This window comes from Mucor velutinosus, assembly GCF_035048745.1.
Source record: "Mucor velutinosus strain NIH1002 chromosome Unknown tig00001547, whole genome shotgun sequence".
In the NCBI taxonomy this organism is placed as follows: domain Eukaryota; kingdom Fungi; phylum Mucoromycota; class Mucoromycetes; order Mucorales; family Mucoraceae; genus Mucor; species Mucor velutinosus.
Window position 1 is genome coordinate 1,301,504 of NW_027041901.1, and position 19,332 is coordinate 1,320,835.

General features: G+C 40.7%; 7 protein-coding genes across 7 annotated transcripts; 1 reads left to right on the forward strand and 6 right to left on the reverse strand.

Moving 5' to 3' along the window:
• Positions 1-3,827: 3,827 nt before the first annotated feature.
• ATC70_006867 (uncharacterized protein) lies at positions 3,828-4,289 on the reverse strand (the record flags this gene model as incomplete). The annotated part of the gene is made up of 3 exons (XM_064826135.1): positions 3,828-3,998; positions 4,062-4,141; positions 4,211-4,289. The coding sequence occupies 3 exons, from the start codon at positions 4,287-4,289 to the stop codon at positions 3,828-3,830; spliced, it is 330 nt and encodes a 109-aa protein (XP_064687649.1).
• Positions 4,290-4,847: 558 nt separating this feature from the next.
• EFM7 (Protein N-terminal and lysine N-methyltransferase efm7) lies at positions 4,848-5,501 on the reverse strand (the record flags this gene model as incomplete). The annotated part of the gene is made up of 1 exon (XM_064826136.1): positions 4,848-5,501. One exon carries the CDS (start codon positions 5,499-5,501, stop codon positions 4,848-4,850), a length of 654 nt encoding a protein of 217 aa, XP_064687650.1.
• A 468-nt stretch (positions 5,502-5,969) lies between these two features.
• Positions 5,970-7,439, forward strand: ATC70_006869 (uncharacterized protein; the record flags this gene model as incomplete). The annotated part of the gene is made up of 1 exon (XM_064826137.1): positions 5,970-7,439. The coding sequence occupies one exon, from the start codon at positions 5,970-5,972 to the stop codon at positions 7,437-7,439; it is 1,470 nt and encodes a 489-aa protein (XP_064687651.1).
• A 76-nt stretch (positions 7,440-7,515) lies between these two features.
• gsk3_2 (glycogen synthase kinase 3) lies at positions 7,516-10,560 on the reverse strand (the record flags this gene model as incomplete). Its single annotated transcript, XM_064826138.1, has 8 exons — positions 7,516-7,543; positions 7,622-8,073; positions 8,134-9,468; positions 9,533-9,828; positions 9,885-10,032; positions 10,098-10,220; positions 10,275-10,356; positions 10,418-10,560. 8 exons carry the CDS (start codon positions 10,558-10,560, stop codon positions 7,516-7,518), a joined length of 2,607 nt encoding a protein of 868 aa, XP_064687652.1.
• Positions 10,561-11,507: 947 nt separating this feature from the next.
• On the reverse strand, positions 11,508-13,463 carry ATC70_006871 (uncharacterized protein; the record flags this gene model as incomplete). Its single annotated transcript, XM_064826139.1, has 7 exons — positions 11,508-11,611; positions 11,673-12,258; positions 12,313-12,424; positions 12,561-12,725; positions 12,775-13,143; positions 13,199-13,280; positions 13,343-13,463. The coding sequence occupies 7 exons, from the start codon at positions 13,461-13,463 to the stop codon at positions 11,508-11,510; spliced, it is 1,539 nt and encodes a 512-aa protein (XP_064687653.1).
• Positions 13,464-13,677: 214 nt separating this feature from the next.
• Positions 13,678-14,286, reverse strand: ATC70_006872 (uncharacterized protein; the record flags this gene model as incomplete). Its single annotated transcript, XM_064826140.1, has 4 exons — positions 13,678-13,779; positions 13,843-14,016; positions 14,076-14,228; positions 14,284-14,286. 4 exons carry the CDS (start codon positions 14,284-14,286, stop codon positions 13,678-13,680), a joined length of 432 nt encoding a protein of 143 aa, XP_064687654.1.
• A 341-nt stretch (positions 14,287-14,627) lies between these two features.
• ATC70_006873 (uncharacterized protein) lies at positions 14,628-16,395 on the reverse strand (the record flags this gene model as incomplete). The annotated part of the gene is made up of 5 exons (XM_064826141.1): positions 14,628-14,941; positions 15,006-15,763; positions 15,816-15,975; positions 16,031-16,104; positions 16,160-16,395. 5 exons carry the CDS (start codon positions 16,393-16,395, stop codon positions 14,628-14,630), a joined length of 1,542 nt encoding a protein of 513 aa, XP_064687655.1.
• Between the last annotated feature and the right edge of the window lie 2,937 nt (positions 16,396-19,332).

Genomic DNA, 19,332 nt, shown 5'->3' on the forward strand with positions numbered 1-19,332 from the left:
ATGATCAGCTCAACAAATACTTGCAATGTTGTTGCTTCGTATTTACGAACAACAAGCATGACACACTGCTATATAATTGTATCACCCTTCTTGTGATACTATGTTATATAACCGTGGATTGTTGTTTGTGTTGCCTCTGTCGCTTCACATGAAAACAACATTGGTCTTCATGTTGTATTACAACACTTATACTGCTGCTACTGTTGATCCTGCAATTGTGCGCATTTGTGTTCTTTTACATCACCAGACTGTTATCATGCACATTGCTCATGTATGTATTTTTGTTGCAATAACAAGAATATAATAACGTGAACATTTTTAATATTTTATTCATAACATACTTTCCTTTGGCTCATCTCGTGTGAGCATTCTTTTTTTCTTTTGCCTACATATACTACTATACTCCTATAGTAATTATTATGTTCGCTTCTTTTGTTATTATTCTGTTTCTTTTGAAGCATACTTCTTTACGTTGTGTGGATGTGCCTATCCCTGAAGCTCAACAAGACTCTATCCGAGGCTAGGAGGTAGATAGGCTGCCTCCACTTGGTTATCGCTACTTACTTTAGTGATGATTGAGGGTCTCAATGCCTGAATTTAAAGCTAGGTGGTGTAAGTAAGGCATGCTCTAGCACCTGGGGGAAGTTTGATGATAGCAGCGGCTATATTGCTATTATAGCGGCGCTTAAAATTTTGCCTCACATCAAAACAGGGGGAAACCCTCGCAATTTTTTTTTAGGTCAGCGGAGTTTTCAAGCAATCTGATTGGCTAAGAGGTTGGAACAACGAAGGGTTACAACTAGTTAGTCTCCCATTGATCTGTCATTTAACATTATAGTGTGTTTGTAATAAAAGTGCGTCTAAACTGTTACAATTTAAATTTTTCTTTATTCAAAATAACATAAGGTGCAATAATTATTAAATCTGGCGTCCATTACACAGCTTTATGTGAGAGATGTTTATTGTGTGGAATACATCCACTATGATCTGCATTCCGACAGTTCATCCAGTTACCAGATTTAGATATAAACTGTATGTACGCTGGATTAGATGTACGATATCGATTTATACTACAAGAAGATATGGACTTCAGATACGCTAGTACTATAAGATTCATACTATATAAGATATAGGCTATAGATGGCACCACGGACATGGATGGCACTATAGACTTATACTTGTATTCCGACATTGACTACGGATGTTTACCATATCTGGATATGTCGCGATAAGCACCAAGATTAATGCAATATGAGCTTGTTGCTTCAGATGTGCATTTCATGATCCACGCTATAAGACACATGCTTGTATCCGTGATACTAGCTACAGATACTTTATGTACTACAGACTTGTACTATATATGAGACACGCTATAGACATGCATACGATATGCTATAGACATGCCATATATCCAGATACATGCTAAAGATGTATGCTCAGCGATATACACTCAGATATGTACTATCGATATAGACTAAGAAGACTGTACCTATCGGATACATGCTACTAGATCGATATTAATTATCCTTATAGAAAGGATAGATCAGGGTACTTTGGATGAGAGTCTAATTATTCATCCAAGCAAAGCTAATAAATCATGATTAGCTTGCTGGAGTTGTCTTTTAGCATGATTAGACATTAGTTGATCTGAGTTGACTTATTTGTTAATCTAATTAATAGAACTTTTATCCATTGTTATAGTATATAAGAAGGATCATCTACCTGGCCAGTAGAGAGACTGAAGTTTACTTTACACCTGTCAGTTTGATAATAAAACATACCTTTATCAAGTTAACATTACTGTTTTTTTATTCTTTTTTTCCGTGAATTTTAGTCTGTAAAGCCTCAAATTCCACAATTGCTTTATTTCTTTTGTGAAATCTATTTAAACCTGATTTCACTGCAGAAAAATCCATGATTTTGCATGATACCCTTTTTTGATCATATCTCAACAAATACTCACTGGATTCGCACAAAACAAAGACCATTCAATAGCTCTATGTTATATCCATTATAATATAAAAATTTCAAGTATTATGTGTACGTTCCCTTTATAAATTTGCTCAAAATCATATATTTTATGAGCTACAAGCAGGGGATATTCAACTTTTGTTTTATTTATCTATAATAACCATGCCATTATATAGAGAATTGTAAAAGAAACAGAAGCTATTAAGCTTTAAGCTCATATTCACTTAGTAAAATCAACCAGTATGACCCTTTGAAAATCGGTTATCTGGAACATTTAGAGTCATAACTCATCGACATCGTTCTTAAAACCCCCAAGTCAAACATTCCCTACTAGTCAAAAAATTGCCCCCTACAACTTTCACTACATATACATCCCACATTCACATAGTAATCTAAAAAGTTTCATTAATAGCAAAGCTAACTATTTTCTGAAATTGTACTTTTCTCAACAACCATGCTTCCTATTTAATATCCAATTGCACTGTCGTCGTTTTTTCCGCAAAGAACTGCTATAAGAACATGCGACTTTTAAAGCTCGAATCAAAGCATGATCCAAGATGGATAAAAGATATAGTAAAAATAAGAACCAAATAACGAAAGACCCGGATGCGATGAGCTCTTTTTATAATTTTTTATCGCAAAAATTATTTGGGGCCATCTTAGTTGTATGGCACAGGACAAAAAAGCCATGCTGGAAAATAGCAAACTTCCAAACACAAACCTTTGATTTACTGCCTTGACATTAGGTCTGCTGAAGTTTGCGTCATTGAATTCATATTCAATGTTTACTTGTTATCGCGAAATAGGTTGTGAATCGAATCTCGGTAATAGGCTGATATTTGAAATGCCATGAGGAAGTAAATGTAAGGCTGCTTGCGCAATACGACGAATTAGATTCAAGTCAAGTGAAGCTTACTGAATACAGAGTTGATTATAAGGGTTAGAAAGGTTACGAAATGTCAGGGCATTAGAGATTCTTCCTCTTCCTCTTCCTTTTTTTTTTAAAAAAAACATTGCTGTATAGATATCAAGGACGAAAAGCAAATGCAGGTGATTTAAAACCGAAGTGGTCATGAAAAGTGCATGTCAGTCTTTTGAAAGTAAGGGTATGGCTGTGGTATCCTCACTTTATCCATAACTGCGATATCGTGCTTTCACCAAGCTTTGTATGTTTGCGAAGAATTGGGCGTTTGAACGCTCTATGAAGTATCGAATTGTGTTGTTGGTATTCGATGATTACTGTATGCAAGACTCAAACGTCCTTCAACGCATGTGTAAATTGACTACATAATAGGTGCACATTCACTTTGCTCTGAAAGATGCGTAGAAGTGATTGAATAGTTCGTTGCTAGCTATCAGTGAATGCAATTTTTCTCAAGATCAAAACTTAAGGGTATCCTTTCTCAGAGCAAAATTCAAGGCATCGGGCAGCGTTGAATCAGCACATCAAAGCTGGCATTTGAAGATGGCAACGTATTATTGTAACTTCAACACCAAGCCTTCATTTTGTCTAGCAATCTCCTGAACAACATACATGACCGTGGATACCCATCTTTTGGAACTGCTCATGTGTGAGCATCAGCATAGTTCTCAATTTCATGCCGTCTGATCCGAGATATTAAGCTTGAGCTCAACATCCACGCATAAGGCTCCGTCAACTTATCTCAATCCCATCTCTTTCATCGCATTTTTAACTTCCCATTCATATGCTTCCCAATGCGCTCAATCACTCTGTCCACACTGGCTATCCTAGTTTGTATATATATATATATATTTACATCAAGCGAGTAATGTTGGGGATGATTTATTTCTTTCAAGAAAAAAAATTGGTGTTTGTGTTTGGTGAATCAAGAAACTTATTTTTGAGCCTTAAGGACCTTCTTGACAATCTTTTGTTCTTCAATCAAGAAAGCACGGACAATACGGTTTCTAACACAGTGAGCACAACGAGAGCCACCATAGGCACGGCTAACGTTCTTTTGAGTCTTGGAGACAGTGGCGAACTCACGGGGACGGAGAGCCTTGACCTGTGGATAAATTGCATTAATATCACAGATCTTCTACAAATCGATGCGTATCTCTATACTCACACCAGCGAGAGCTTCACCACAATCACCACAACGAGGAGCCTTGACAGGCTTCTTCTCGTATTGGACAACGAGCTTTCCACCTTTTTTAATGAAAAATACAAGATTAGTTTCTCATTGTCAAACGCATGCTACTGAATCGTTGGATTTACCGGGGGTCTTAACGGCGCGAACACGGTTGGAACGGGTGTTGTAAGAACAACGACGTCTGTATGTAAGTCTCTGAGCCATTGCTGTTAATTATCTGTTGTTGCAATCGATCAATTGATGTGTATGACGTAGGTGGATGTGAAGGTTAAATCAAAGCAATGTAGTAATGGCAATGTTGATGATGGATGATGGTATAGATAGAGCATGAATTCATTGATCAGTATGATGGATTCAACGGACGGATGGATGAATAATTACCTCCCAAATGCAGCAATAGAATGAAAGGGAAGATTCATCAGGCTTCACTTTCCCTTGATTCTCTTGTATGGCCCCGCTTTTTTTTTTCTCAACACTGGTTTTTCCAATTCACACATATCTTTGGTACAGAGTCCGGGTCGGAAGATGGCATTGCAACGATTTTAATGCTTCTCCATGAATCAACATCTCACCATAAATTCACCTTACATATTAGAGCGTGATGCCCTTGTCACCTTACGATGTCGCTCAAAGAGATCACTATACACCTCTTGTAAAATTACTCGGATGTCTCGGGCTCCTCCTTCTCATACATCATGTACCATAGGCAAATTATGATCCACATTCTCTCAGATGCACATGTCTAACCCTGTATCGCATTTATTATTTTTGCATGGTGGGTAAAGTCTTGGGAACCTCTGGAAATTGGAGCGTTTTCAACTTTTCCGAGGCCTCTTTCTTTTGGATCTTCTTCATGTACTCCCGTTGTCTCAGGTAAAAATAATCACGTTGAATTACAAAGCGCACTGGTTGCTGAGGCGAGGCAGGTACAGATGCTGGTGCTGGTGATGGTGGCAGACTCGTGTCGCTGCTGAGAGCTGGAGAAGAGGATGCCTTCTTTTCGACTTGGGACTCGTCCTTTTCGTTGTCTTTATCATCGCCCTTCTTGTCATCCTTCTTCTTGTCGTCCTCTTCGTCTGATTTCTTACCGCTCCCTCGCCACGATTTCCAAGCAGAGCCTATGCTCGATACTAAATCCACGACGCTATCACTTTCAGGAGGTCTGTTGACCAATTGTTCCTTTTTTATCTGAGCATTTTGTGCAGGTTTTGGTGATCCTCCCAGCTTTGAGCAGAAATTGAAATCACCTAAATGTGCTCGACAGACATAAAACCAATCTGTGTTGCTATTGTCGGCAGACGTTAATACGACACCAGTGAATTTGCTGCAGACAAAGCAAGGTCTCTCTTGAGTTACCAAACGAGCGACATATAGGTTCTGTAATCGTTTTGGGTCTGTTGCAGCTGCTGATGCCATGCTTTACTGTGTGTTTTTCAAAAGACAACAAAGGGGAAAAAAAAAAAAAAAGAAAAAAAGATAGAAACACAAAGGGTTTCAAATAAATATGAGATTTCGTCATTTGATCGCACAATGGAGCGTCTTACAATGGATTGAAATGCGAATTATCATGCAACCTGGATAATATTTAGAATGAAAAGAGGCAATGGCTGTGGTCAACAAACAACTTCCTCTTTGCACATGCTGAATAATGACGATCCCTAATATAACCTTGCTACTCTACTGTAAAATGAAAGCAAGGTCCGCTTTTTGTGTGTAGTATCACACACACACACACACACACACACACACACACACTGTTCTCAAGTTCATTGCCTTGTGATCATCCTTCTCGAAATTACACGAAATATAAATACTCTGGGCTTCCGTACTCTTTATCCCTTTTCTCTTTTTCTTTCTCTCTTTTCTTCTTTTTTAGCAATTCAAATGACACTTTCCTCGGATCCAAATGAAGCCGACATTATTGACATCCAGGATAAATTGGGCTATGTAGACACTGGCCCTATTCAGCAGAGACAAGCAAAGATCGCACGAAATCAGCCTCCATATATGCCAGCAACCTCCTCCACTTCACACATCATCCTGAAAGAACCCATCCCTCAGAGACAGGTACGCTTTCCTATGGATTACAACAACAACATTAAAAAAAAATCATCTACATCGGCAAGACCCGAGACGGGACAGAATTCGTTTTATGGTGCAACACAGCCTAATCATAATAGCGTCAAACAGTCCAATTCACTCGATACCACCACTACTACTGCTCCAGATACCAATACGAACCTTGATACTATTCCTTATCCTTTGAATGTCTCGCAACAGGCACTGCAGCTGCAGCAGAGACCCCCTCCCGTATCTCGATCAAATAGTTTTAATAACAACCCCAACAAGGGAAAGGAAAGGCAACATGTAACGGTTCATGAGATGCCTTCATTAGCCATGCCAGCATCATCATCGTCATCATCTTCCACAGACCCTTCTCCTTTGAAATATCCCAGCAACAGTGGCAACATTGGCTTACGAGGTCCACCGCAGACGACGCATGCAAGAGATGAAATTAAGGATCTGTTTGTCAGTAAATTTCTAGAACTCAAGGAGCTAGCCGACATGCTGCAACTGATTGATGAGCCCCTTCCGCCACCAATGTACAACTACAAACGCTCCTTTGAGCAACTGCCCGGACCAACGCCCTCCAAATCAGATCCCAACTACCCACAATTACGCAGAAAGCCAAGCAAGGGCAGAATGACGGGCGGCTATGCTTATCCATCGCCAGAGAACAATCGCCAAATGTACAACAAGAGTGCGGATTCAACCACAAATTACCAGGAGCCCAATAATCGGCATACAACAGGCAGCAGAGGTATATACAACAACACTAGAGATTATCAGATGGATCATCACGATAATCGAACACCACATGATGGCAATGGCTATTATGGACATCCTCCACCTCCGCCTCAACCAGCACCGTATTACCATAATTTATACGACGACAATCGAGATTACCACCTTGCGAATGAAGAGCCCTTCATGATGAATCACGAAGACTACTACATGGGACCTCCTCCTCCTCACCCTCCACCACCTCAAGTCCACGCTCAGCGAATGCAGCCGCCGCCATCTCGATTCTATGATGGCAGACAACGTAGGAAATCATTCAGTAATCTACACGAAGAGCAATACAGATTAAACAGAAAGGGGTCGCGAGGCAATATGAGGAGATCAACGATAAGACAGGCACCGTCATTTTATGAATACGCAGACATGGCACCTCCTCTGCATCAACATCATCATCCATATCCATATCGAGCTCCTCCCTATTATCCAAATCAACAATATTCTCCTAATGGAGGCGGTAAAGGCAATGGAGGAGCAGGAGATTACTACTCGTAAATAAGATATATAGTATATATAAATATTTAATTAATAGATAAAGGGTATACTTGTGTATATAATAGAGAAAATAAAGCTACTGATCTTCAAGAAACTCTTTCACACTAATAAAGCAAATGACGTTAATGAAATCTGACGCAGCATGTGTGTGTGTGTGTGTGAATGCATAAACAATGGCTTACCTTGGTGCTACACTCTTTGTCTTTAACAGTGTTTCTTTCCATTCTTGCTCGGGATCAGATAAGAACGTAATGGCACCACCACCTCCTACTGAAGTCTCCACTGTGCCATCTGCCTTGGTCGAGGCTACCGCAGTACGGATCACTACGTTGAAATCAGCACTGCCGTTCAATGAAAAGTAGCCCAAGCAGCCTGAATAGACGCCGCGGGGCTTGTGTTGCTCTAATTGATCCAGTATTTGCACAGATCTCAATTTAGGAGCACCTGTCATGGATCCAGGAGGAAAGCACTTTTGCAGAGCCTCTACACTGTTGACATGGGGATGCAATGTACCTCGAATCGTAGACACCAAGTGATGCACCTTTTCGTATGTCTCTACATGCATTAATTTAGGCACACACACGCTGCTAGGTTCACACACTTGAGCTAAGTCGTTTCTAATCAAATCCACAATCTAAAAGCGAGGGGATCATCAGCCCATTTGAAAAAAAAAAGCAAAGGCTGCATCACTTACCATGAGATTCTCTGCTCTTTCCTTGACATCTTGCCACAGGTGCTGCTTTCTCTCATTGTCCCTCATGGTTTGTCTCTCTTGACAGTCGACGCCAAAATCACACTCACCGTCTGGGCAGACACACTTTAGTACACGCGCCATGGTACCTTTGATGGGCTTCATTTCAGCGACATGGTCCTTGCTAATTTTCAAAAATCGCTCTGGACTTGAGCTCAAGAGGCCCATGCCTGGAAACATCAGGAGCGCAGAGAATGGGGCAGGGTTGTTCTTTCTCAAGTAGCGAGTATGGAGACGCCATAGTGTAGGATCATCGGCTTGTGTAGTGATGTGCTTGGGCAGTTGTAAACGGAAACGCGTTGTGAGACAAATCTCGTATGACTCGCCTTCCTTGATATTGTCGATACATTGCTGTATGCTCTTCAAGTACGCTTCATGCTCAGCATCTGCTTGGAAAAGGTTGGTTGCAGTCGCAATGTTAACGGATGGTGTAGGTGTTGTAGATGTGCTTGGCAGGCTGATTTCATCCAATGCTCTACGCTTCAAAATGAGTTGTGCAGTTTTCAATAGTGTGCTTTCCTGTTCCTCGATCCACGCTTTGGCTTGCTGCTGGTGATTGAATCCAATGAGTGGTTGATCCGGCACGACCAGACAGCAGATGTAGATTTCTCGCTTCACTTGATTAAAGACCAAGAACTGATCGACAAATTGAAATGCTGCATCTGGCTCTTCTACACAGAGACAGCAGTTGCGCTGTTGCTGTTGCGCGTCGTGCTGGTGATGAGGACAGGCACACGTTTGTTCTACAGGTATACTGTAACCGTCCATGCTTTCTCGCTTCATCTCATAGCCGAAATAGCCAATAAGACCGCCTTGAAAATCAAGATCGACAGGAGGCTCTCCCCCTTCTACAGTGCGAGCAATAATCTTGTTGTACTGGTTCAGCATGTGAGAGACGTAGTCAAAGAAGGTGCCACTTTCCAATGCTGCGATGGTTGACTGGCCTGCTCGTGTGGTGGTGTAAACTTGTCGATGCAATGTGGAGTAAGTTAGCATGACAGCCGGGTTAGTGGATAACACAGACATTTGAGAATAGGGCGATGCACTTCTACTGCTGTCCAGCCATCCCATATATCGCTCTGCGTGTGGATTGGATAGCAGTTCGTCTACTAGCAGTTCAGGTTCCACCCACGGATGACAGCTGGTTTTGATCAGCAATTCTACTTGCTGCTTTGCTGGATTCATCAATGGTAATGGTGCTTTCAATGATTTGGGTATAGCTACTGAATGAAACAGTAATTCGGCATCCAATGGCGTATTTAAAAATGATCGATGCCCCTAAAACATGCATGTTAAACATTTGCCTTTCGTCCAGTGGTAGCCATGTGATGCGAGCGTATACCTCTTCCACCGTCCACCTGTAAGTTTCTCTCTGAAAATTGCGAATCATGGTAGCTCCTTCTTCCGTAGAGACGGATTCAGGGTGAAATTGAACGCCCCACAGCGGCAGGTGTCTATGCTGAAATCCCATCACTGTCACCATGGTGTTCTTGTTTTCGTTGTCTGAATGACCCAAATAGTGGTGTCGACTGGTGTCTTCCTTATCTCCATCTGCCAAAAATGTAGCATTTTTCAAAGCATCCACATCAGCGTCATTCTCATAACAGTAAGCTGTCAACATCAAGTCCTCGGGCAGTGCTTAAACTCATGTCAGTCAGCTGATTGTTGCAGTCATTTGAGTGATTGCTACTTACAATCCTTGTCTACTACGAGTGAATGGTATCGCACAGCCCAGAATGGCGAGGGACATTGATGCAAAATGTCCTTGTAGCTTGTATTCTCTGGCTGTTGATGATGCACTTGCGACATACGGCCATGCATGATTCTTGGTGCATAAGTTACCTATTCACATTCAAAGCATTTGGTGAGTGTCAGATATGCGCAAAGCATGATTTCTAGCACATTACCTTGCCTCCAAGCAGATACCCAATGCCCTGATGTCCCAAGCAAACACCAAAAACAGGCCTATGTAGATGAGACTGGCTTGGATCCAATTGAGCCTTCAACAGCTCTGTGCATATGCCAAAATCCTTTACTACAGCGTCAAATCATTGGGTAAATTCCCATGTTACTACTAAACATACCTCAAATCTCTCTGGTCTTCCAGGCCCAGGTGATACAATGACATTGTCAAAAAAAGGCAATATATTAACGATAAAATCTTGCCTACATATTTGTATAAGCTTTAACCTTGTTGTCTTTGCTGATACTTGGTCTTTTTGCTTACCAGGTATATTGATCGTTTCGAATGACCATGACATTTGTAGTATCATTGAATAATTGCAACAGATTAAAGGTGTAAGAATCATAGTTGTCTATAATGAGCGTCTTGATGTGTCTCAAGTTGGGTTCCTGCTGTGATGCTGGCATGATGTATACAGATGAAGAAGAAAAGAGAGAAAAACCAACATCTCAAACTCAAGGTATTTATACAGAAAGAGAGAGAGAGAGAGAAACGGACTCTGGATCAGTCACGGGTAACACCTGTTTGAAGCTTTCATACTCCAACAACATTGTCACTTGATAGATGGATGAATTTCCAATCGCAAATGGAAGATTTCAATGAGTATTAGCCGAGCATTGAGTAATCTGACAGATATAAGTCTATATAAGCTTTTGCTCATTGATAAGCATGCAATCCTCATTAAGCATTGGCTTGGATGAGTTTTTGTTTCATTGAACTGTTGCCTGTACTTTAACGGCAGGTATCTAATAATTATCGGCCTTCTGCTCATGTATGAATGCTTATGCACCCTGTAGTTATTAGAAGATGGTATGCTTAGATGTAGATTCGCATTATGATAGTGCTGATCTAAGCCTGCTCTATTACGGTTTGCGGGGTTCCACCATCAAAAACATTTCTCACAATCATGGTTGGTATCACCCTGCTGTGTCCCATCATTGCAACCTATTAAGGGGAGGGGGGTGTGCATCGAATGAAGCGCAGGCTGCTATTGTTATCATGTTGAGCATATTCAGGGCTTGCTCATCATTGAATTGAATACAAGATCTTGATCTCCTTTTTTTCCCATTGTTTGGCATGATTGGTTGATCTCATTTTGAAGCCATCTTGAGAAACATTGGATAAACTCATTTATCCACCTCAATTTAAGCATTACAACATTGGAGAAAAAAAAATCGTTTATAATTTTCTGATACATGAATCATATGAAAAAAAAAAAGAAGAGAAAAAGATGGAGTACAATTAGTAAAGAGAGAGAGAAGAAAAGCGAAAAGACAAAAGGTGAGTGAATAGCGTTATTTTCTGAATGAAGAACAGAGATCCAGCCATTTCATTGGGCGTGTGTGTGTTGAGATCAAGATGGAGCAACTGGCTCATAGCTCCAGATCCTTGCTCTGTTGTCTCCAGATCCAGTTGCAAACAATGGTCTTCTTCCAGGACTTGTGGCAACCGATATCACTATCATCCATTTCAATATATACAAGAGCATCCTATACTGCAACTCGACATTTTAACGTACCTGAATTTTTATGGCCTTGTAACATGAATTGTGTTTGACCAGTACGAGGATCCCAGAATTGAACACTACGGTCTTTGGAGCCTGATACAATCCAGCGATCATCAGGAGTCGTAGCAACAGACAAGACAAAATCTTTGTGACCAGAGAATACTTGAATGCAAGAATTTTTGGTTCTGTCGCCCAATTGCCACATTCTGAGCGTCTTATCCAGACTACCACTCACCAAGGTCTTTCCATCAGGCATGAATGCAACAGAGTAGACGCTGTCTTTGTGGCCTTCTAATCTCTCCAACAAGGTACCGTTAACAGCATCCCAAATTCTGACCATTTTATCCAAACTACCAGCAGCGACGAGTCGACTATCTGGAGACACAGCGATACTAGTCACCCCAGGATCACTTTGATCCACCTCGTTGATACGTAGCGTATGTAAGCACTTTGCGTCTATCCAATCCCAGATTCTGGTTGTACGATCACCTGAGCCAGACACAAGAACACGACCATCGCGACTGAATTCGAGTGAGTAAATATCTTGCTCGTGTCCTGATAAAACACATCTGATGCGGTTCTTTGCAATTTCCCAAATCTAGATTACAAAATTAATTTGTAAGCAGAGGACACTTGATTCGAATTTCCTTACTCTAATGCGTCTATCCTCAGCGCCAGTGGCTAGATATTTGCCATCGGGACTGAAACTAACAGATCGAATGTATAAATCGCCGTCTCTGCTTACAGTGAGATCTTGAAGTACACTACAATGATACAGGGGATAATAAGGGAAGTATAGGAGGAGAAAGGGGGGGATGGCAAGGGAAAGAAAAACAGAGAGATTAGAGTTAATATAAAGTTACAGTGTAACAAATAAGAAAAAAAAAAAGATATACTTACGCTACACGTTTTGAAGTGATGGTATCATAGATATAGGTTGCTTGGTTACATCCAGCAGCAAGGAATCGGCCATCCATGCTGAACTTGACACAGCAGACAACACTGTCGTGATCCAATGTATGAACGAGATCCACCTTGAGGAAGCGAGGTACCTTGGGATTGAATCTAATGTCCGTTATTATTTCACCAGTATACAAAATGAAAACCAACTTACAATGCAAACCAGTCTTGACCTTCAATCTTCATGTTGGCTGGCACGGATTCAGGATCCAAGTCATTCAAGCCAATGCTGGATGGATTGGCTTGCGCAACGGGTGAAGAAGCGGCAGGTGGTGGAGGTGGTGGAGGTAATGTTGATTTGGGTCTGTTACTATTCTGTGGTGGCTGACCTGCGCCTGGTTGCTGTTGCTGTTGAGAGGGAGGAGGGCCAAAATGGGGGACATTTGTCAATGGAGAAGCAGTCAATGGAGGAGGAGGTGGAGGTGGTTGCGATTGTTTAATATCAGGCTGCTGAGATGGCTGATATCCATTGTGTTGCATTTGATCCAATTGTTGTCTTAATCTAGAAATTTCTTCCTCGTACCTATGGAAGCATTTGAATACACCTGTACTTGATAAACAAGAAAAAAACACGTAACTGTTTCTTTAGCACCTGTTGCGTTCGCTCCAAATCTAGCAATGTCTGCTGGAAAACGTTCATTTCTTGAATTTGGCTGTTGACTGTGATGGTTTACAGTGTTTAATGACACATTGGCACTGTGATTGCAGACTCAATAGTATACCTTTGTGCTCATATTCGTCTCGTTGGCTCTTTGTAATCTGAGCCTCCTGACTAAGCTGATCATACTCAACTTTCACTGCCTCCAAGAGTTCCAGTAGTCGTGTTTGATTGGTAGGAACCATAGGTCTATGGTTATACACTGACATTGATGTTGTCCTTGGTTTGTACAATGAAATGAAAAAAGAAGAAAGGAGGGAGAAGAAGAAAGAAAAGAAAAAAAAAAAAATTACAAACATCCAAGGTAAACCACCAAGCATCTCTATTGAAACGCCGTTGATATCCTTCTTTCTCATTCTCATTTTTCAAATGGGGTTTTGGTGTTACAAATACAACGTTTTATTCTAATTTATCCAGATGATCAAGTCTTGTTAGAACCACATTTTTACTTGTTTCTTCAATTTCACCTGCTAGAAACACTTCATCCAAAATGGCGTACACCTGCGTATCTACAGTCAGATTTCATCGGGCTCCATCTCTCATCACATTGACAGCATCACAAACCTTGTAGAAATTAAACACTAGATCCAGTTCACACACATTGCCAAAGAATGCATCCAGCACCTCCACAAAGAAATGAATGGCCTCCAAGTACGACAGTTCGTTATCGTTGGCATCCACACAAACACAAAAGAACAATCCAGCATATCGACGGTATACAATTTTATAGTTTCGAAACTAGACAATGTCGAGGTGCTTAATAACAGGGCAATTCACATCACTGCGCTGATACATACTTCCACAAAGTTACTCTGATGTTTCTGGTCTCTTGGCGCTATCAGGCGATGCACTTCGCCCTTCAATTTCACCTTTTCCTCGTCCTCGTAAGGTACATACCATTTTGCCAATCTCGTTTTGCCTTGACGATTTTGCACTAGAATGAACCGCAGCTATTTATCTATGCATGAGAAGCTGCTTTTATTATGTATCGCAACCGTGCCTTACCATGGTATATAGATGTGTGTGTGTGTGTGTGTGTGTGTGTGTGTGTATATAGATGAGATTCCAACAAGAACAAGAGAGGAAAAAAAAAAAAAAAAAGGAAAAAAACGAGCTATCTGCAAATGGGTGCTGTATAAATTAAAGCGGTGTATGTAAAAAGGAGAACAGGCATCATTTAGAGCTGTCGCACTAAATATTCGGCAAGTGTCTTTTGTTTGAATCGTCCGCACTGTTTATCATTGGATTTCACTGTTCTCTGGCAAGATGTGCTTTACGAATTGCATGCGCTTTACGAATTACATGCGCTTTACGAATTACATGCGCTTTACGAATTACATGCGCTTTATTTAAATTTGCTCCCTCTTTTCAACCATCACTTTCATGCCTTCTGCCATGGGCAACGTGAGAGATACTTGGTAGGTGATATTTTGACCAGCAACTAAACTAAACTTGTATCTCTTCAAAAGGAAGATGATAGCTACCAGCGCTTCTAGCGTAGCTAAATGCTGGCCAAGGCAAACACGTGGTCCTGCATGGAATGCTGGCCATTGGCCTTGGCTCTCTCTGCGCAACTCTCCTTGCTCGTTGATCCAGCGTTCAGGCTTGAAATTCTTTGCATCTTGGCCCCACACCTTTTCACATCTGCCTTGAGCGTAAGGACCTATTCAGCTTGTGCATCAGTATCGCCATTTCGGGTGTGCAACATGTCCTATATCTGTACTTACACCACAAGATGTAATCGCCTTTGCGAATCTGAGTACCATCGGGCCAAATGTCATCATTGAGAGCATATTTCTGGTTCAATGGCACAGAAGGATAGAGTCTTAGCACTTCATAAAAGACGGCATGGGCATATTTCATGTTCTTGATGACTTCAAACAGTGCGGGTGAGTCGTGCATTACTTCCTCATTGATGTTTTCGTTGATTTCCTTGAGCAATTTCTCTTCCACACGAGGATGACAGAGGAGCATGTAGAATGTCCATGAAAGAGCTTGGGCTGTGGTATCTCTGCCTGCAATAACAAAATTCAACACAATGTCGCGAAGTTCATCGTTGTTCAAGAGCTCGCCTTGCGCATTACGAGCATCCATAAAACGAGAGAGCAGATCACGATGTACTTCGCCATTGGCAATTTCAATGCGACGCTTTTCGGTTACTTCTCTTGCAAAAGTATCCACTACTTCCAAGTGATTGTTCATGCTGGATTTCCAGGGCATGGCAATGCTCAGCAAGCGTTCAGTGATGGGCCAAATAGGATTGACAAATCGCTGGAATGTGGTCTTTTGTGCTTCGTCAAAGGCTGCTGCAAATGGCACTTTACCGTCGGATTTCAAGGCATTCAAATGAACACCAAAACCAAGCAAAATGAAGGAATCCAATGTGAATTTAAACATAATGTCGTGGAAATCAACAATCTGCTGATTATCGGCTGCCTTGTCCCAGATATGGCTTGACATGAATTCAATCTCTTCCACAAAAACGCTACTCTACATGTCAGCATGTGTTATATTTGCAAGCGAATATGTCTACGTACTCTGTAAAGTGATCTCTAAAGTTTTTGACGTTAAAGATATGACTTGCTGTTTTACGCTGGTACTTCCAATCTTCGCCATTTGCATTGAAGATGCCGTTTCCAAAGAGACTGACAAGCGAAGCATGGAATTCAGGGCCCTTGATGTAGTTTTCAAAGTTGTCTGTTCAATAACATTATTAGTCTTTCCGCAATATCGGTAGGATCAAGATGCTTACTCTTCAATACATGCTCGACATTTCTTGGATCCAGAGTTGCAATATGACGAGGAATGCCCAAAGCAGACATGGTTCTATGCAAAGTTATTAGTATCGACACGTCTAAATTTTTTAGTGTGTGATGTTTACAGCGTCATCTCGTCCAATTGAGTGAATCCTTCCAACAAGAAATCATGAATCTTCTCCTTGTATTGAATCAAAATTGGTAGATTGCCCACCAAAGGCCATCCAGATTGAGTTTTAATGCCTTCACGCTTTGGATCAAATACGGCGCGATCATTGTAAATAGCAGTTAATGCAGCAATGCCAGCAATGGCTGCACCACCAATGTAGCTCAACATGGGATTAGAAGTAGAAGAAGACATGGTCTAGTATGATTTGAATGATGAGAAGGAGAAAAATGCAGGCTAAAGTAATGAATGAAAAAAAAAATGCCTATTTTATATAATGATCTTTTGCCGTTGTACAATATGACATTGCGTTGTACGAGTCTTGTTTAAAGTTGTGGGGAGCAGTTCGCTCTCTCCCCAGTCAAAAATGAACCAGCATCTTCACATGAAATGAAGATCTCAGTAGTGTGTGTGTTTGTGTGTGTGTGTGTGTGTGTGTGTGTGTGTGTGTGTTCTTTTAGGCAGACTATACACTGAACGATACAGTGTGCTCCTCTGTCATACCCCACTAAATTCTATACCATCTCACGTGCCATTTCCTTGGTTTTTCTTGGACTTTTCCTCCATCATGCAAGCTATGTAGATGAGTGAATCACCTGCCTAAATAGGAATACAAACTTGACATAAAACAGTTGTATTCGATTTGGAAACAAGCGTCATACACGGGCTTTATCTTATCTACTCTTGGACTAGAGATCCAAATGACAGATTGTTGCGTACACAGCATCCATTATCGTACGAGGCCATCCTATTACTATGATAGTATGCATCACTTGATCAACTGTTTATGTTTTATAAAATACCAAAAGGGTCGATTGCGTTGACATGCCGTATAAACAAACCATGATGGAATGATATTGTTGCTGCTGTGAGAATGTCTTTCCGTCCATACAACATGTAATTCTGTTTTTCTTATGTAATAGTTAGTAGCCAGTGTCACCCTTGCCTATTTTGTGAGCGTTTTCATAGTGCTAGTTCGAAACAAATGTCCTCTTGTAGAGTTGAAGAAGAGTTACATCGAATTTGCTCCAAGAAATCAGATACGTTTGACTAATTTTGTTGGAAATGGAATGACTAACTGAATGCAAATACTTTTGGTTTCATAATGCTTTACAGCTAATGAGCCTCATTTTCAATGCCAACCCCTTTTACTGTTGCAAGAATCCATCGTGCTATAAGGAAAGATTTAATGCGATTTCATGGTATAAAGGTTTACTAGCTGATCAATATCGTTACGCTTGTGTTAGTTCTACAGCAACTTTTTTTGAGAGATTGTCACTGCAAAAGACATGTTTATAAGGAAAGCCTCCCAAAAAAAGTAAATCAAAGTATTAAGCTAAGCGATTGTCCTTTCAAATTCATGATCCCCTTTACTCGGCATCGCAATCATTATAGTCATCATCAGACAGGCAATTGGGTCAGCCAGCAGCAAGCCGCCGCCAAAATCGATTCAAACTCAGCTTATTCTTTCTGCTCAAGATTGGACAGATATTGTCTTTCTTCGACTTCTTTAATCTATTCCATGATATTCGACTACATAAACTGTGATGATCACCCTACGCTTCCTAATACATTCTTGAAGTACTTTTCAAGGCGCTTCCAATGGTGCCAATTGTAATGAAAGTTTTGAATGAAATTATTGAGCAATTTGATGAAATTTGAAATGAGGTTTTTTAGCGAAAATAGCCATATTTTGCATATGAAAACCTCATAAAAGTGGCTTCAGAGGTTGCTTTGGATCGAGAGAAACATTTTGATCCAATATATACCATAGTAAAAGTCGTCATTTTCAAGGTGAAAAACGCGATTGTTTGATTTTCGGTGAAAACCATGAGGTACCCCTCATGCTTTTTGGTCGATTTTTGACCATGTTTTTTTTGGCCTAAAAAGTGGCGCAAAGGTGTCAGGAAGTTACTACTACTCAAGTACACTTGTTTGGCGTTATTACAACAGCTCAGAAAGGCCTATATGTTAAGGCTTGAATGCTTGAAAACTGTCCAATTTGGTTGTATTTTTGCTTTATAGCTTTTATTACACGGCATGAATCACATCCTTGGTAGCTGAAATCGTCTGGAAGGGCAGTTCTGTAGCCTGTGCAATTTTTAATTCAAATAGGAGGCATATTGATTCTGGTGGTAAAGCTAATTGATGCAAATTTTGATGCGTTATGTTGCTGGTAAGCTTATTAGCAATGGTAATGAAAACCCGAATTTGCTGCTTGAATACTATGGCTTTGCACCTTTGCTTTGCTACGGTGAAGCCCTCCTATAGGTCAATGTTACCAAATGTTGAATTATGTTGAGTCTGTAGAAGCTGCGGGAGTTCAGTAACTCAGTGGTAGTCGGATTATGATTTACATTGTTACTCATTGTCTATGCTGGGACGCAATGTTCGGCAAGAAGAGAACTATAGTTGTTGAACCCTGGTGTGCTTGAGTGCTCGAAATATTGAAGGTGTCCTTCCCGGTGTAAATTTGACAAGATGTCATAAATTTTCCTGGAAGGAGATGCCCACCTAGAATGGTAATGTTGGGACACTGCCGAGCAAGTATGGCAATGTTGAGGAATGAATCTTCAGCTGATGGAGCGTCAAAAGTGCAATCACGATCATGAAGGCAGAAACCAGAGATGATTTGCTTGACACACTTTCTAGTCTGGCTGTTGAGAATGCACAGGCTTCGTAAAAAAAAAACAAAGCCTTGTAGATTAATACTCTTGTAAGGTTTCTTTTAGCTACTGGGTTCCATTGTTTGCAAGTGAGTTGGAGCTGTAGAAAATCCGTCTTTGAGATGCAGTCGTCGGTAAACATGTGTTCTAGTATTTTGAGAGGCAGGTTTAAATACATGATAATAGGCTTTGAAAGGTGGAAGTGAGCAAGTGATGTAAATTAAAGTAACATATATTCAACTGATTGATGTGCAGTCAAATCAGTCCGCGCTTGCTGGATGAAATGGCCTTTAAGCGTGAAGATACGATGACAACAGGCATGCACCTGGATGTAAATATTGAATAAATGCACTGAAGCGTGTTTGATAATGTTTATAAATCAATTTTATTGTATCGTGTCTCAAGGAAACAAGAAATCTAGCAGTTGCTATTGATGGCTATTTTTAAAAGTGCGTGTGTTTGTGTG